A 19,097-nucleotide genomic window follows, 5' to 3' on the forward strand; every position below is an offset into this window, starting at 1 on the left:
TGAATGGATAAAGAAGATGTAGTACATACATACAATGGAATATTACTCAGCTGTAAAAAGCAATGAAACTGGGACATTTGTAGAGACATGGATGGACCTAGAGACTGTCATACAGAGTGAAGTGAGTCAGAAGGAGAAAAACAAATATTGTATATTAACACGTATGTGTGAACTGTAGAAAAATGGTACAGATCAACTGGTTTGCAAGGCAGAAATAGAGACCCAGATGTAGAGAAGAAACATATGGACACCAAGTGGGGAAAGCAGGGAGGGGTGGGGGGGAATGCACTGGGAGATTAGGATACCAAATTGTACACTCTAAATATATGCAATTTATTGTAAAAAATAAAAAAAATTAAAAGTTAAAAAAAAAAAGCTATGCTTACCTAAAATGATTTTCACTTGATTATGAATATTATGACTAAATGAGTCTTAGTATGCAAATACTACTTAAGTTCATTTACATATGTTACTTAAATCACAAGCTTTTGTAAGCACAATAGAGTTACACAAAATATAAAACTTTTATTAAATAAAAAGTAGAAATTGCCATTCTGCAAAGTATATGGAGAGAATAAATTTTTCAATAGCCTATTTGTCCTCCTTATTTTAAAATATGAAGATGCTATTAAAACTTTATACAGTTCTTTTCTCAAAAATGTAAGCATGGCATGTAAAATATACGTGTACATGGAATGGAAAATATACATATATATTTGTGTAGTGTAAAAGGATCGTCTGTAACACAGAAACTTATTATTATCTTTAATAACTAAAATAATGATGATGATGACGGTGATAGCGGTAAGTGCCAAAAAGGTCACGAATGCTTCATACTCAAAGTGGTGTCAAGGAGGAATACATTTTCCTCTACCATTCTGGGTTTTTCTGGCTGGTCTAAGAATTAAATTAACATGAGACACATTAACAGGAGAATGTTTAATAACATGTATACATGAGAGAGACCCAGGAAACTGAGTACTTGCCAAAATGGCCAAAACGCTCACCTTAAATACCATCTTCAGCTAAAGACAAAAACGAACGTTGCGGGTAATGGTTTAGGACTTTGAAGAGGAAGAAGGCAATTCGCATAGATCTGGAAAAGCAAGTATTTGGTAAGCAAATGTTTGCTGGGCCAGGCAGAGACAATGGGACACAGAGAGGACTTTTAACAAACAGCCTTGCTCAGTTCCTCCCTATCACACTCAGTTCATACTGTAGTTATCCATGGTGACAGCTCCCTTCCTGGAACAGGTCCTCTATCTACATTCTTTCAGACAGGGAGAAGGTCAAAGGTTCTTCCTGAGTCTTTTGGGCCTCGATTGTTTCAGCTCAAAATAATCCTCATACCAAAGAGACACTTTAGGGTGGCAAATTTTGCTCCCCTACAGTGGTTATACACATTTCTTCATGATATGATATAAAATTATACTAAGAATTGCAATTTATATGTTTTATATCATATAAAAGGTTTGGTGGTAAGCATTCTACATGAACCTTGTCACTATACTGTCACAAAATGTCTTTGAGTCTGGTGCTGTTATAGTCCCCCTTTAATGAAGTTCGTGAAGATCGGCCTTAAAAATAAGTAGCTTTTGCAGGATTATGTGAGTAGGAAGGGGCTAAGCAGGAGTCTAACTCTAAAGTCCATGCTCATAATATGTGTTGTTTACTTCCACCACAGAGAATAGACATTGGCAAATTCAGAAACAGAGTGTCCCTATACATCTATTACTAAAGGCATTTATGTGAAAATTCAAGTCTGTGCTTATTCTCATACCCAATTAGGAACCATGGGGTTCTGATATGTAAGTGTACTTGTAAAAATGCAAATATAAATCTTAGTAATAGTATATCCCTTTTTTACTTTGGTGTCTTTTGCACAATACTGTTAATAATGCATGTCACCAAATGGGACATTGAATATCTGTTGAATTTTATCAGTGTTATAATCACGACAGAATTCTAATATCTAGTTTTAAGTCTATTTGATGCTTACCAGCTGTTCTCCAATCATAAAAAATAAAATAACTTTGTAAATGTGCAAATTTACAAAACAGATAAGTTAGAGTATGGTTATATGAAATCCCCAAATATTTATCACTTCACAAGAATATTCATTAAAATGTCTCTTTAAATGGTAAATCCTCTAAGAGAAATTTGATATATTGATTGCATTATTGAAAATAATCAATTTACAACCATCTTTTCAAGCATGAATCTATTGCTTAAACTTATGTATACCTGACTCCTGAAGAAGCCATGATGATGAACTGAAAAAAAAGCATCAGTGTCTGACACATGTACAGTAAAGCCTGTGGCTCTGTATTGTTAGTGAAAGAGGAGGTGGCACTCTGTTTTCCAGAGGATCCAACCCTGCCCCATCACAGCACACTCAGCTTCTTAGATGAGTCTCTATATAAAAGAGAATCAACGCTTAATGCATTAAAGTGCATTTGATGTGTTCACCTCTTATCAGCCTTATTTCAGAAAACAGGGAAATTGCAAGTTTTGAAATGGTGCTATTTAAAAATAGTTTGCAATTGCTTTTTAAGACACCCTCCTCCTGTGTATAACAGACTTCTACTTGAAAATGAGGTGTAACATTTGAGAGTGTCATTTTATAGCTTTAGTCCAAACATTTATAGATTTCTTTGGCCCACCTTATTTTTTCCCAAATGAGGAAAGAAAAAATTCTGTTATTTTTATATTCTTTGAAAAATAGAAAAATATTCTTGAACTCCAACAGTGACTTAGTAAACACTGAATGTGTCTTTCAGAAGCAAAGCGAATCTCTTTTGAGGTCAATCTAGGGGAAAGCAGTTAATGACATTTTCTATATGAAAAACTTTAAGGTTTTGAGAATTTTTACCCTGAATATTTAGGGGCCCTTGTTGGGATTAAGAACAATAATAATGACTACAGTGATAACAAATGCGAAAGAATTAACAAGCATCAGATACTTACTACCATTCTCTCAATAGGATGAATGTGGAAATAAAAGCAAATCTGTATGAAAAAAAATTTACTTAGTACCTTGCTAGGTACTGTGAAAAACTATTTACATAAATTATTTATTTTAAATTACACCAAATTTCTATAGGTAAATAGTTGTCCTAACTTAACACATAATTAAACCTAGATGATAAAGGGTTAAGTAACTTAATTCACTCTTAAATATGTACTGTTGAACACCTCTATTTATGTTCACCTCTGTATCAGGGAACAAAACAGCAAAAATTCCCTCATAGAGAATACATTCTAATTGGTAACACACTTGTGTGTACATGTACCCACAGATGACCACATCCCAGGCAGTATTTGGACATACTTGTGTCTCAAATTCAAATTTAACTGGAATATCCCTTATTATCTGGTAACTTTAACACACTCACTCACACACACACACACACGTAAACACACACAAACACAAATTATATTGGAACATAAGTGCAGTGGAGAAAAATACATTAGGTAATTAGAACAGGAAACATCAGGGATAAGGGACTGTAATTTTAGATAGGATAGTTTGGGAGGACTTCACTGAGAAGGTAATATTTGAGCAAATATTGAAGGAAGTGAAAGAATAAGCCAAGGTAGATCTAGAAAAAAGAACTTTCTAGGCAGAGGAAATAGCAAATGCAAAACACTAAACAAGGACTGTGTCAGTTTACATGAAGCTGAAAAGTGAAATGGAGACCAGTGTGATATGAGGTTACAAGAATAATAACTATCACTTGTGATTGAAGTGGGTTTTTGCTAGGTTTCTTAAGCATGATGGTAGGTAACAGATATGTATCCACTCTTTTCATTAAACTTTCTAAAAGCTAGATTGAATTCATGTTGATATCAGGAAATACAGATGAATGGTGTATGTAGATAGAGAACCAAGGCACAAACAATTCATGTGGCTAGCCATATGCCATGAGGTTTTAGTTTCAGATCTATATGTACAGTTTAATGTTCTAAAAAAGTTATTAGGAAGATCAACAGATAAATCACATCTATGAATTCTCAACTTCCAAAAACAAGTAAAAGTTTGCATAGCACACTTACATATACATTAACTGTCTCACCCTACCTTAAAGCACAGATGGGTTTATAACATAATATACTTTATTACTATAATTTCCTTTCTCCATTTTGAGAAACTTCTAACTGAACGTAGCAAATGTCTTCATGAAGAACGTAGGCCTCCCACTAAAATGTGCTGTGCACCAGTACAGCATAATTTATATAAGGAAATTATATATATATATAATTTATGTAATGAAATTTATAATTATCTGGTGACATGGTAGGAATACTTCGGAAATCCAGAATGAAGAATGTAACACCTAAGATATATGTGTGTGTGTGTATACATATAATTATATATATAATTTTTAATTTTTTTATTGAAGTATGGTTGATTTACAATATATTAGTTTCAGGTGTACAAAACAGTGATTCAAAATTTTTATAGTTTATACTCCATTTAAAATTTTTATAAAATAATGGCTATATCCCCTGTGCTATATAATATATCCTGGTAGCTTATTTATTTTATATATATTAGTTTGTGCCTCTTAATCCCCTACTCCTACCTTAACCCTCCACCCCTTCCCTCTCCCCTCTGGTAACCACTAGTTTGTTCTCTATATCTTCAAGTCTTTTTTTTTTGTTAAATTCAGCAGTTTATTTTTTAGAGTTCACATATAAATGATAGCATAACATTTGTCTTCTTCTGCCTGACTTATTTCACTAAGTATAACACCCTCCAAGTCTATCCATGTTGTTGCAAATGGCAAATTTTCATTCTTTTTTATAGCTGAGTATTATTACATTTTATATACATATATATCCCACATCCTCTTTATCCATTCATCTGTTGATGGACACTTCATTTGCTTCCATATGTTGTTTATTGTAAATAATGCTGCTTATGAACACTGGGGTGCATGTGTCTTTTTGAATTAGTGTTTTCAGTTTCTTTGAGTATATACCCAGGAGTAGAATTGCTGGTAGTTATATTTTTAGTATTTTGAGGATCCTCCATACTGTTTTCCACAGTGTCTGCACTAATTTACATTTGCACCAACAGTGTACAAGGGTTCCTGTTACTGCACATCCTTGCTAACATTTGTTATTTGTGGTCTTTTTGATGATAGCCATTCTGAGAGGTGTGAGGTGATAACACATTGTGGGTTTGATTTACATTTTTCTGATAATTAGTTTTGTTGAGCATTTTTTTATGTGTCTGTTGACTGTATGTTTTCTTTGGGAAAATGTCTGTTCAGGTCTTCTGCCCATTTTTCAATTTGGTTGTTTGTCTTTCTGATATTTAATTGAGTTAGCATATAAGATCTTAGTGGAATATTCTGGGAAGATCTCCCATGTCCTCCATAGCCCACATTCAAGTAGAGAGCAAGAAGAAAACAAAGGAGAAGAGGCATAGACAGCAATGATTTAATCATAGAAGAATTCTGCTAGTGTTTATAATAAGCCTGTTGAGCAGAAATGGATCCTGTAATGGCTTGAAAGAATTAAAGGGATGACTTATGTGACGTACTCTGAGATTTAAGCTATTTACTAGCGAATTTAGCTGATGAAATTATTTAAATTTTAAAGTCTCAGTTTTAATGATGTTAATGTATTGATATATCAGTTTTCCACTATAATTTTTCATATGGAATCTTCCAAGCAAGAAAATTAGTCTGCATATTACAGACATATAAAACTTTGATAAACCATGTAAATAATATGCAGCACTCTAAAAATAAACTACTCTTTTCATAAATATACAGAGAGAATAAATTTATTCACCATAACTGTTAATTAATATTGATCTATTTAATGAAATCCTGAAGTATTTTTAACTTCATGTGTACAGTTTGAAATAACTGGACTTCTTCCAGGCCAAGAGGTACAATACTTTCTACATCTAAAACATTGATACCCATCTTCAGGGTACGCAGCATGGGAGTAGTCATTCAAGGACAGATTTAGATATGGCAATTTCCTGTGGGTACCAGACATTAACCTTATGCATGCAGGCTTGATTAAAATCTTGACAAAACAATATTGTCATCCTGAAAAGTTTAAAAAGAGGAAAAGTGTTACAATTAGGAACTAATGAAGTTTCTATCACTTATTTAGTTAAAAATTTCAAAGTTAGTAGAAGAACATTTTAAAGGGAAATATTTGTCACAATAATGAAGTCAGTGTTGTAAATAAAAAACAAACACATATACTAATTTAAAATTGTTTTAATGCCCTCTAATCCAAAAAAGATTTCAGATAACTCAGTGAATTCAGTAGCTTCTTAATTCTTGGAACACAAATACATAGTAACATATTCCAAATGAGTAGGCAGGTGGATATTTGCTAAATGATTTAACTGGTTTGATTTAAAGTAGTCAATAAGCTCATAAAAGCACAGGACACAACTAAATATATACACTTGTGAAACACATTGGTATTTTAGCATTGGGCTTTTCCTGGGTACCTTAAGTGTGTGCATGTAGTTTTGGGATGTGAAGAAAAATATATGTTCTTTCTTTTTTTTTTTTTTTCAAAAATATCTTTTTAAGAAGAAGATATACAGTGTCATAGAGGATGAGCAAGGAAAGAATAAACTTAGGGTATGTGTACTCTCGAATTATTAATACGTTCACCTACTAGGAAAATTCTTTACATAATTAATGAGAATCTGCAACTTTTTTCCTGCTATTTTGATCATTTTTCATGACTAGTAGAAGGTGGCCTAAGCATACACAGCTGAGTTCCCTGGCTTATTATGTATTCTTCCCACAAATATTTGTTGAGCGTTTCCTGCAGAGAAAGAAAAGTAAGAGAGAAAAAGAGGAACTTAGAATTTCTTGAAAGTGTGTAATTGAATAGATTCCTAAGTTTAAACAGATGCTAATATCAAACAAGGTATTTGCTCTTAAGCTATGAGAACCTATTAGTATGCCTTGCATGTAGATGGTACCCCTGGAGCAAAGGAGAGAGAGAAAGCAATGAATTTATTAGGAAAAAATTCTATGTTTTTGAATTTAAACAAGTACCTGGAATTACTCCTCATTTGACAAGTTTGATATCCATGCTATGTGAATTGAGAGCTCTAGCAGTCTGGGTCTTTCTAAGCAAGAAGTAGAAACCACACACTAGACTAAACAGGGGAAATTTAGTATAAAGATTTGTTAATTATGATTTAATAAGTGATTATCTATTGAAAGACAAATTCTGGATTAATGTGTTTATGTGCAAATAATGTTTCCAGAGCAACATTCTACTGCAGTTATTATTTTTAAGTATTATTTCAAGTGCCCCTAGCACTGCTTATCATGAGAAACAAGGTATCATGGGAAGAGTGTTAGAAAGGGGTCAAAAAAACTGGGATTCAAGCTTTTCTTTTGTTAATATTTCCTTAAGAGCTTCTGCAAGTCTCTAAATGTCTTATTCTCCTCAAACTTTAAAATAAATTCACCACCCCTCCCCCCCAGGATATGATTAAAAGCAAATGAAATAATGTAGGTTAAAGCACTTAAAGGCATTAAAATGTTAGCAAAAGTGAAACTTCATTGACATTGTTGATCAAAGTGGTTGCTTAAGTTCTCCACCAAAATAAGTAAATGCCTCAAATCCTTCTGCCTGCCAAGTAACAATGAGAAGACAGATATGAAAAATAATTTCAAAAGATTTCTTGCCTACGGATTGGGTAAGTGTTCTCCCAGCGGCACTGTACAGCAGTTTCATAGAAGAGACACAGATGCAACTCTGCTACTGGGGACAAGCGATAAATGTGCAGGAAGGAGGAGCTTATCTGTATGTTGCCTGTCTGGCTCTGGTGTGTGGATATGAAATTTCAACAAACTAGTCTACAAAGTTTTTATTTTCATCTGTTAAATGGGAAAGAGAAAAATAAATTATGGTTCCAGGGTGCATTAGTTATTGATATAGCTCTGTGGAATTAATTTGTTACTTAGCTCTGGCAGTGATCAACTTACTCCTGGAAACATAAGGACTCCTAACGGTTTTTCCCAATCACTTCAGAACCTGGTAGAAGCACACAATAGGTCATCCAAGTCACACACCTAATCAGCCCTGAATGTAGGAGAATCAGTCATTTCATTACAGCTGGTCATGTTCTTCCTGTTGGCTGGTTTTTCATGTAATGTTAAAATTTAATTTTATCAATTGTTTTTGAATATATCATCCAAAGAAAAGTCTTATTTTTAGTTTTTTGGTATTTGTGATTTTTAAATACGTGTACGTTAATCTGTATTTCTCCATGTTTTCATATTTGGAACTTAAACTTCTTTTGTTAATGTTATCTTACATCTCTGGGTTTTCATTACATGAGTTTTGTTCTGTTTAATTCATTGCAATTAATCTCCCTAATTATTACAGAAAAAAAGAAAATTTTTTAGGTAAATTGTCAAAATTGTTTTATTTGATTGTTTTAAACTTAAAGGAACATTTTTCTGAAATAGTAAGTATCGGTTTACCTTCCATATAGCAAAACCACACTTTAAAATATTATTTTGAGAAAATTTAAGTAATAGAGAATCTGTGACACTGATTTTGACATAGATATTCATTAGCATTTTTTCAGGTATCCACCAGATTTTTGAAGTAAAATATACAGAATATTACAGATAAATGTGAGATCTTTGAATCTACTTCCACTCCCTGCCACTCTTCCCTTTCCATTTCCTGCCATTCTTTCCTCAGAGTTAAATATTGCAACAAGCACCACATTGCACCTTAACTGTTGGTATAGTATCAAAGAATATTCACAATTATCTGAAAAGTCAGGCTGGAGTTTCATTGTACATTTCAATTGGAACATTGTATTGTAACAGATTAAATGTAGTATATGAGAGTACTACTGTCTTCTAGTAAGCCAGACCCCCCCCCATAAAAAAGCAAAACAAGTCTACTGTTCTCAAAATTTTATTTTGTTTTGGAAAATATTTTAAATTTTTTTAAAGTGTGTTTTTATGTTAACATGTAGTGAATGAATTATTTTGAAAAAGTCTCTGGACAATTCTGATATTAGAATATTCTTACATGTTGAATGAATATAGAATGATCATCTGCCTTCCTATGTCATCCCATAGAAGATGATGCTATGCACATTTTTTTTTAATCTCTTGGCAACTCAAGTTCTCCTTTGAACTTCCAGATGATAGAAATATTTTATTAAAATAACAGTTTTGTCAACTGAAGTAGAAATACCTATTTAATAGGTATTTTATTATATTTTGCCTGCACTCTTGATCTGATTATCATTGATATGGACTTATGTTACTTATGATGACTTATGGACTTTGTCTTTAAAGTTAAATAAAATGAAAAGCCAAAGAACAGGAAATACTATGTCAGAGGACTGGGGCCCAGAATATATAAAAACTCATATAATTCAATAAGAATATAAACAGCCCGTTTTAACATGTGCAAAATATTTGAATAGAAACTTAGCAAGTAGGTGTATAACAAGCCAATAAGCACACATGGATATCCTCATCATCACTTGTCATCAAGTATATTAAAGTTAAAACTATAATGAAATATCACTACAAACATTAAAAGCAGTAAAAATTGAAAGGCTTTTAAAAATATCAACAGTTGGTGAAAATATAATGCAACTGGAACACTCAGATACTGCTAGTGTGAATGTAAATGTTATAAACAGTTTGAAAAATTGACAGAATTTTTAAAAGTTAAGCTTATATCCACCATACCATCTGTTCCTCTCTTAGGTACTTGTAACAAAGAAAAGGAGTATATTCCAGAGAATAACTCAGATACAATTGCTGTTAGGGGCTTTATTCACAACAGCTCCAAATTGGAAATAACCAAACAACCAACAATTGATAAATATGTAAAGACTTTGTGACATTTACCACAGTTGAATACTATTTAGCAACAAAGGAACAAAGTACTGATATGGTATGGATGAATCAAAAAGTTATTATAAAGAAAAAATCCAGACAAGAGGGGTATAAAGTTGGATTCCATTTATGTAAACTTTTAGCAAATAAAATTAATCTATTGTGACAAACATGAGACCATTGCTTGCTTGGTGCCAGGAGGAGAGGAAATGATGAAATGCAAAGCAGAATGAGGAAACTTTTGGGGATGATGGAGCTGCTCTTAATTATGACAAGGGAGCTATAGCTACATAAATTTCTCAAAGTTCACTCAGTTATAAACTTTAAAATGTTGTAGTTTGTTGTACATAAATTATAGAGCAAAAAAACTGATTAAAAAAACAAAAATGGAAATAGCACTTATATCTTTAATGAATATAATACTATTGAGATTTTTCTGTTGTTAGCTTTGATAAATTCTGGTTTTCAAGGAATTTCCTGATTTCATTTAGATTAGCAAATTCATTTGCACCAAGTTGTGATTATGTTATTCTACTGTTGTTCTCATGTGCATGTGATTTATAGTGAAGTCCACTTTTTTGGAAATTTGTGTTTTATGTCTCTCTTCTTGATCTCTTGCTAGGAGTTTAGCAATTTTATTAATATTTCTGAAGAATTAACGTTAACCTTTGGTGAGTTGTATCTTTTGTACATCTGTTTTTAATTTTATTGATATTTTATTTTATTTATTACTATTTTCTTCTACTTTTGATTGATTTCTTGCTCATTTCTAAACTTTACTTTCATACTTAAATAATTGAATTTTAGCTTTTCTTCTTATCTAATATGTATTTAAATCCAAATATTTCCCTATTCACTTTAGCTGTGTTCCACATATTTTTGTATGTCACATGTTTAGTATCTTTCAGTACAAAATATTTTCTAATTTCCTGTGAGATTTATTCCTTGAATCATATTTAGAAGTGTACTGTTTTACATTCTTTCAAATATTCATATACTTCTTAATTTAACTTTTTATTTGATTTTTTTATTATTGATTGTTTTTTATTTCCAATTTTTAAATTTTGTTGTTTGGACCAAAATATAGTCAATACTTATAAAATATTTTATGTGTGCTTGAAAAGAACCATTTGCCATTAAAAAAATATATGTGTATATATTTTTCTGCCTTTTGTGGGTATACTATTCTGCATATGCTTAGTCCAAATCTGTTACTTCTATTTTTTTTAACGTCTGTACTCACTGATTTTTTTCTCTTTTCCTATTACATATTGAAAAAAGTGCTAAAATCTCCTGTATTAAAGATGAATATTCCTTTTTTCCTCTTTTCAATTCTGTCAAGTTTTTGCTTTAACTATTTTGAATCAATGTTATTCTTTAATATATTGACTTCTATTATTTTAAAATAATTATCTACTAAGCATCATTATTGGGATTATTTCTGAGTCTGTTTCTAATGTTTACTTTTATTGATTGATATTTCTATCCTATCTTGTTGCTAGTCCAGAAGGAGCATAGGAGAGACTCAAACTGCATGCAGTACAAATAAATTGTGGGTTAAAAATATTTAAGTTGTGCAGCAAAAACTCGCACAACAGTGTAAAGCAATTATATTCCAATAAAGAGCTTTAAAAAACTTCAAAATGCAGTGAACATAAAGGAAAGTTAATATGTACACATAGTTAGAAAACCCAAAAAAGAAAACCCGAACACTTGAAGTAAGCAGATATTAAAGATGTATATTTTAGAGAAATTCTTTGCAATAAACAGGATACTTATTAGACTTATTAGAAAGTCATGGTGTGTGACAGGAGAAATTGGAATGTTAATAAAAAGTCAACACCTTGGCATAACCTGTTATGTTTTTAGAACTTCAAATTGTTTACACAATAAAACAAAAATTTTTCACCTGTAAAAGAAAAGATATCAATTTGAATTTCAGAATTCTCAATGGAAACAATTATTGGAACATATCTGCAGATTCATTCAAGGAAAGAAAGACAAAGCAAGAATTGTATTTTATATTCAACTAAAATATCTTTCACACAGAATTGCTATAGAACAGTCCTGAAGTTAAGTGAACAAAAGAGAATATTTTTCCTGATCCCCAGTCAAGAAGACTACATAAGATGAGCTTCAGCAAGCCAAGAAACGATGGGACAACTACAGCAAATGGAAGGAAAATATTCCATTTCTTTTTATGAAGTAAGTCTAGGAATCATAGAAAAATCTGACAAAGATAGGCACTTGTTGGAATCACTATACAAATTTTTAAAGCCCCATAAAGTGTATGAGCTAAGCAGCATTACCATTTCAATTCTTCACATGAAAGAATTGAAGCAAAATAGGTAAAATATCTTGTTCACAAAGCAAAGAGGCAGGAATTCCAAACCAGAAAGTATGACTCCAGAACCAATTCTCTTAAGCCCTTTTCTCTACATACTCTCAATTTTGATGGGTAGAATGTAGGGCCTGGAAGATTCATTACCTGTCTGAATGCCACAGACATCAGGATATCTGAGTTATACAGTTTCCTTAGTTCTTCTTGGGTTGCTGAGTTGCTTTTCATTTCAGTAGGATCTCAGATGCATGTTCTTTAATAAATCTTTTACCTTGTTACGTTACTTTCTTCATTTTCCCTTTCAAGGTTCTAATCTCCCATTTTAGATTTCTGAATAAAAATAATCAAATAGGACCAGATTCAAGTGAGATGTTCCATATGAGTGGAGCAAAAGAGAGGGAGGGGAATAGGAAGAGGGAGTGCAGTCATCACAGTTAGTTAAGGGCCGGTGTCCATTGGGCCTTCTAGACTTTGTAAGGATGTTGGCCTGCACTCTGAGAGAAGCAAGTCACTATCAGTTTGCAGCAGAGATGTAAAATGATCTAACATTTTACCAAGATTACTCTGGCTGCTATATTGAAAATAGATTCTAGGAAGGCAAACATGGAAGCAGGGAGAACATTTAGAACACTATTAAAATAAATCATTTGAAGGGTTAGGTTGGCTTGATAGAAAAGTAGCATTAGAATTATTAATATTTCTTAGGCAATACTTTTTTTTTTTTACATTTTTGGTTTTTTGGTAATCATATTTTTTTAAAAGGAAAGTTGCTGAAAGAGAAACTAAGTGAATCCACAGATTAGAACAAGATCAAAGGATAAGTGTAGAGTTTCTTACATAGTTTCTAATGTACCAAATGCTAATTCTAAAACTGTCCTAGTATATGTCTCCATTCTAGGTAAGCCTATAACTGAAATAAACAGTTGCTGTCTCTTTTGAATACGTATGTATTTATTTCTAGTTAATATTTAACCAAGAATTTCTATTAGTTGGTTTTTATGTGTTAAACAAATGTTGGAATCCTTTACATAAATGGTGTATTACAACAGCAAGTTCTTGGGCAGGTGGGCACGAGCACACACACACACACACACACACACGCGCACGCACGCACAATAGCAGCATGGCTAAATAAATTGTGATTTATTCATAGATATGATTTATGTAACTATTAAAGAGGTTGTTGATAAAGATTATTTTTCTATATTAAGTGAAAAACTATGATATTCATTGGAGAGAATGATCACAACTGTATAAAAAATATATTAATAGAAAAAAGAGGAAGGAAATATGAAAGTTTGCAAAATATATTAATCTCTGGCAAATAAAATTTTATGTGGTTTACTTTTTTTATATTTTTATTTTCTTGATCCTGTATTCATTTCTCAATATAAAAAATTTTTTGTTCTGAAAATAAAGTATTTTTCTAGGTCAGAGGAATTGAATATTGACACTTTTATATTGTTCAACCTAATAGAATTGGTTTTCAGATTCCCTGAGTGGTATTTTTGAAAAATAAAAATAAGAGTTAAGGGACTTCCCTGATGGTGCAGTGGTTAAGACTCTGAGCTCCCAATGCAGGGGCCTGGGTTCAATCTCTGGTCAGGGAACTAGATTCCACATGCCAAAACAGAGTTCACATGCCACAACTAAGGAGCCTGCTGGCCACAACTAATAAGCACATATGCCACAACTAAGGAGCAGGTGAGCCGCAACTAAGGAGCCTGCAACCAAATAAATAAATAAATAAATAAATAAAATAAGAGTTAAGCCAGACTTAAGTGTGTTGTTTAGGAAAATGGTAATCCAAAAGAATAAGCTGGAGTCCAATTAGAAGAAAGTGCTCATGGCATTTCATGTAGGTTTTCCCTCAAACTCAATTTTTAGAAGTCAGTTCAATATTTTACATTGAAAATTATAGTGATGTTGAACTCAGACAGATTATAAAAGTAAGAAACTTTCCATGCGATAGTGAGGAGTTACTATTACAGAGTTTATTTCATCTATAAATGTAACTTTGATTGCTAAATCCCTTGTACAAAAAAAGACCTTTATTCAAAACACTAAAATATTCTGAGCTCTATGTTGTAGGGATTGAAATGCCCTTTACTGCACTAGCTCATTTCATCCTTAACCAATAACTTCATTACTCACATTTTACTCATAAGAAACACTGAGATTTAGAAAAATAAAATATCTTTCTTAGGCTCAGAGCTGGCAAGTGACTGAACTCAGACTTGCATCCAGGATTACCTACTGACAGAATCTGAAGTCTGGGCTATTCTTGAAATCATTTCAAAATGTATTCCTCAGGTAGAAACACATTTTTTAAAAGAATTTTCCTATAATATTACACACACAAAATCTCTCTGCCTTACATTAAAATTTTTATTCTGCTATCAGAATAAGAAATTCAATTTTTAATTTTTTGGGGGGCCATGCAGCAGGCAGGATATTAGCTCCCCAACCAGTGATTGAAACCATGACCCCCCCACCCCTCCACAGTAGAAGCACAGAGTCTTAACCACTGAACCACTAGGGAAGACCCATAAGAAATTAAATTTTTAAAATAAAAGATGCACATTCATTAAACAAAGGATTTTAGATATGTGAAAAACTGAAACAAGGGGAAAGAAACTCAAACTATTGTATTTAAATGAGTCACCCAAAGTGAAAAAAAAAATTTTCCCTTTGATCACCTACTGCTTAGGACCATAGAATTCACAGGGCAATACCTTCTATAGGATACAATATATCTGATCGATCATGCTTATAAATAATTTTCAATTTGTTGATCATTTGCTTTTGTAATAATTGATTCGTTTTCTTCAAAACTAAATTTCTCATTGATAAAATTTTTCTATTTTTTATAACAGAAGAGCGTTTATAATTTTCAATTTTAAAGTGTTTATTTATAGAAATCTGTCCTAGCACATTTTCTTAGATACTTCTTTGTTTTTTCTCTACTCGTTAAACTTATAAAGGCAAACCCTTAATCTTTTATTATCTTTACTCTGGAAAAGACATTCTAACTCTGTTTGATTGTCTGGTGTCATTTTTTTTTTTTATTACTGGTAGTTTATTGCACAGGTTTTTCTGCATCAAAAACGTATCTGCTAAAATGAGAAACAGGTGTGTCTGAATTCAGATTTTTTTTTTCCCTCAGACCTCTAAAAGTAGTATTTCACCTAAAAAAGAATCCACTCATCTAATTTTAAAGAAAATATACTTCTTACACAAGACAATCCAAACTGATGCAAAATATTTATTCCAAGTTAGTTATTTTATGCAGTAGTTTTCCCCCTCAACAGACTTGTGATAACCACATCTTTTAAATCTGTAAATAATGTTATCAAAATAATCTTAATCTTTGAAATCTCACAAAAATGTATATTTTACAATCCACCCTGAATATCAAGGCTGCAAGAATAACACAACATTTCCTATATCCAAATATTTTACAGCTGTACCCAGAAAGGAAAAAAAAAAAAAAAGAGAAAAAACCACATATGCTTGGTTAAGGGCTAACGTTACCCGAGCAGCCAGAAATAAAATAAAATATCCAAATTATTAGCATTGATTTAATACAATTATAACTTCAGTAGTCACTTTGTCATTGACAATGATTGCTTGAGCACAGGGGTGAGTGCCCCGAGGGCTGGTAGTAGAAGCTGTTGCTGCAGACCAGTGTCTCCTCTCTGCACTGCCAGCTCCCACCTGTGCATCGCTCCATATATACTGTGTGTATGTGTGTGTGTTTTTAAAATCTTTCCCACCACACGAAGTTCTATTAAGCAGATAACAGGGAAGAACAACAGCAAAAGCTAAACAAGCCAATCGCTCGCTCTCTCTTTGGGATATGATTATTTCCCTTGTGCATGAAGTATTCAACAACAACATAAGAAAAGGAAAAGGAAAAGAACGATTTCTTCTGTATAACCCCTAAACACACAAGCTGAGTTTACTGGGTCAGATTTAACGGTAAGCATTTATACGCCTACTTCCAGGCATCGTCATCAGATGTTGCACTGCTACTTGTTTCTGTGTCTGAGTCTTCAAACTCTGCTTTACAAGTGCTTCTCCAAGGGGAGAACAGGCTGGAACTTTGGCTCTGCAAGAAGCCATTCTTCCCAAAGCCATTTCTTCTCAGCTGCTCTGTCTTCATGTGGAACTCTTTGAGCTCATCCTCTGTGAGGGGAAGGCAATTCTCATCATTTTCAGGATACTCCTGCCATCCCATTGCTTTCAATAACCTGCGCTCTGCTTCCAAAGAGTGAGAGAGGACCTCCCCTTCGTCTTCTACGGGGAGAGCAAGACCATTCTGATGACAGCCTTCCTCTCCGTTTTCCTTTGGTTCAGCTGTGCTGTTGTCCTCTGAATCCTCTAGCTTCTCACAGTCTCTGTTCTCTGAGAAGTCTCCGTTTCTGTCATCCTTCAGTGTCTTCAGGAACTCGCTCTTCCTGTCAGTAGTTCGGCGGGTCAACTTGGTCAGACGAGAGGAGCTGATCTCAATTGGAGGAGTGGTGCTGGCGGGGCTCTCTTTGGGAGAGCTTAGAACTATACCACCAGCCAGTACTACTGGTTTGGTAACAGAGATTGGACGGGTAAAAGCAGACTCCCGGCTAGAGGAAAGGGATCCTGATTTGTGTTCCATTCTGTTAGCTTTCCACGCACTGGGCTTGGATGGAGGTGGCACAGGCTTAGGAACCAGGTTCTTATAGACACTGGGAACCATGGTTGACGATTTGTTTCCATTTGCAAGGTGAGACCCTGGTGAGGTGAATGCAGCAGAGAAGGCAGCAGCAGGATCTCCTTTGGAAACTTTTTTGATGACTAGCATTTTGGAGGACTGCTTGGCACTAGGTGGGTTTTCCCACACTCCAGAAGGAGTCCCAAAAGGTCTGCATGGCTGATTCTGTTTGCCAGCTTCTGGATTCAAAGAAGGAAAGTCTTCCTCTTCAAACTGCAACTTTTCCACTTTATCATCTTTCTTCTCTTCCCTAATCTCTCTCTGTAGGTGGCTTTTCCTGAAAGGTACAGCCTTTCTGGGAATGGAAGCTGCCATTCCAGTGGCGATGGTTCCCTGTGCCACCCCCACTACGCTGGCTCGTGCCATCATGAACTCGGGAAGAGCTGTGCCAACCAGATGGGTTCCCTGTGATTCCAGCATATGCTCCCTTAGAGACACCAGAGTCCACAGAATCATGGCGGAACAGGGAGGGCTGGTGCCAGGAATCTCCTGTCGTTCATAGAGGTCCATTGTTAAAAAAGCCATCAGAGGAATTATGTCGACGACGGCTTACTCCAAATCTACCATCTCCTCGGGGTAGGTGCTCTCCGTGTTTTTCGAAGGTGGCTGTAGGTGACTTAGCTGACTGTGGTGTTGAGAAATTTAGCCAAGCAGGAACAAAGTCATGCTGCGCCATTTAGGTCCAGTGTCTCTTTTCAATAAGGTGAGGCATCCAACCTCATGGCCAGGATCCCAGAGTGTAACCTCTGTGGTCCTGTTTCCTGAACTCCTTGAGTCGGCCAGCTGGATTTCCACAAGGTTCTCTTGTTAAAAGGGTATTTAATTAGGCTAGCCAGCAGCATGCCTTATGATGAAGCACAAAGAAGCCAAGCTCTGTGTGGATCTATCTCTCAGTCCCCTCAATTGCTCATCTTAAACTATCTAGTTCCTGACACGTTTCCAAAGGGGGAAGGGGAAAGGGGAAGGGGGAGGGGAACATAAAAAGTATTTGTTACATTTAAAAAATGGGGGGAAGGGGAAAGAGCTATATCAGTGTTCACCTCATTCAACTTCCTTCAATGATGGCGCTATGATGTTGCTTAAATAGATAATACACGGACATTTGCACACTGAATGCAAACACTGTTCATAACAAGGTGATAGCTTAGAAAGACAGACTTTTGTTTGGGCAAATAATGTCATTGAAATGATAGATCAAAAATAAAACACTGAAGAGTTATAAAAGATCTTCTGGGTAGTCAACTCTAGTAGCAAAACATCCACATTACAAAGCCCTTAATTTACAAATCTCATTCTTACACAGCTGCTAAAAATTGTGTGCAGGTATGTATTTATATTTCTCTTATCCTTTAAAATCTAAGGACATAAGAAACCTTGTTAAAAAAAACAAATCAGAAAGGAACTTGATATGCTTTTCCCTCTGAAGAATAGCAGCTCTCAAGGCAAATTTCTTGATATAAAGCTCCCAAATGTTTCTTCTATTTCTTTGGTCTTCACTATTTATAAATTCACAGCAAAATTAAAACAAGTAGAAAGACAGGGCTTAGGGAACAGTCATGGAGAAAGTTCCAAAGTGAGGTTTTCTTCTCTTGAGTTTTCTGTATTTCACTCTTTCTGCCCCTTCCTGAAGACTAAATTGAGTTAATGTGAAGTTAATAGGAATTTTCTGCTTCAGTAGAGAATTCACTTTGGATCCATTTCCATCATTATTCCATCATTTTAAAGGCCACAGGAATCTATCACTTCGGCTCCTTCCTTCCTTCACGTGCGCGTGCTGTTAAGGCTCCCTGGTGTCATTTTAAATACTATTACTGATGTGTACTAACACTTGGTTAAGAGCATCAATATGATAGTAAAATAGTGTATTTATCAAAGAACCCACAGTAAAGATAAGGCTAAAACATTTCCCACAGTAGCATAGTTTTGCTCCAAGTGGCTAATGGTTAATGAAATCAAGTGTTAATAATTGAAAATACTTGTGTATACAGACTTAAAGAACGAATTTATGGTTATTGGGGGGAAGGGCGGGGGGAAGGGATAATTAGGGAGTTTGGGATTGACATGTACACAGTGCTATATTTAAAATGGATAACCAAGGACCTACTGCATAGCACAGGGAACTCTG

The 19,097-nt window shown here is 34.0% G+C and overlaps 1 protein-coding gene across 1 annotated transcript; it reads right to left on the reverse strand.

Moving 5' to 3' along the window:
* Positions 1-16,170: 16,170 nt before the first annotated feature.
* LOC130829298 (vasculin-like protein 1) lies at positions 16,171-18,014 on the reverse strand. The gene is given in 2 exon segments (XM_057695664.1): positions 16,171-17,233; positions 17,235-18,014. Coding segments are annotated over 2 exon segments (1,428 nt in total). The 5' UTR covers positions 17,649-18,014; the 3' UTR covers positions 16,171-16,219.
* Positions 18,015-19,097: the final 1,083 nt, after the last annotated feature.

Source organism: Hippopotamus amphibius, chromosome 1 (genome assembly GCF_030028045.1).
Source record: "Hippopotamus amphibius kiboko isolate mHipAmp2 chromosome 1, mHipAmp2.hap2, whole genome shotgun sequence".
Classification (NCBI taxonomy): Eukaryota; Metazoa; Chordata; class Mammalia; order Artiodactyla; family Hippopotamidae; genus Hippopotamus; species Hippopotamus amphibius.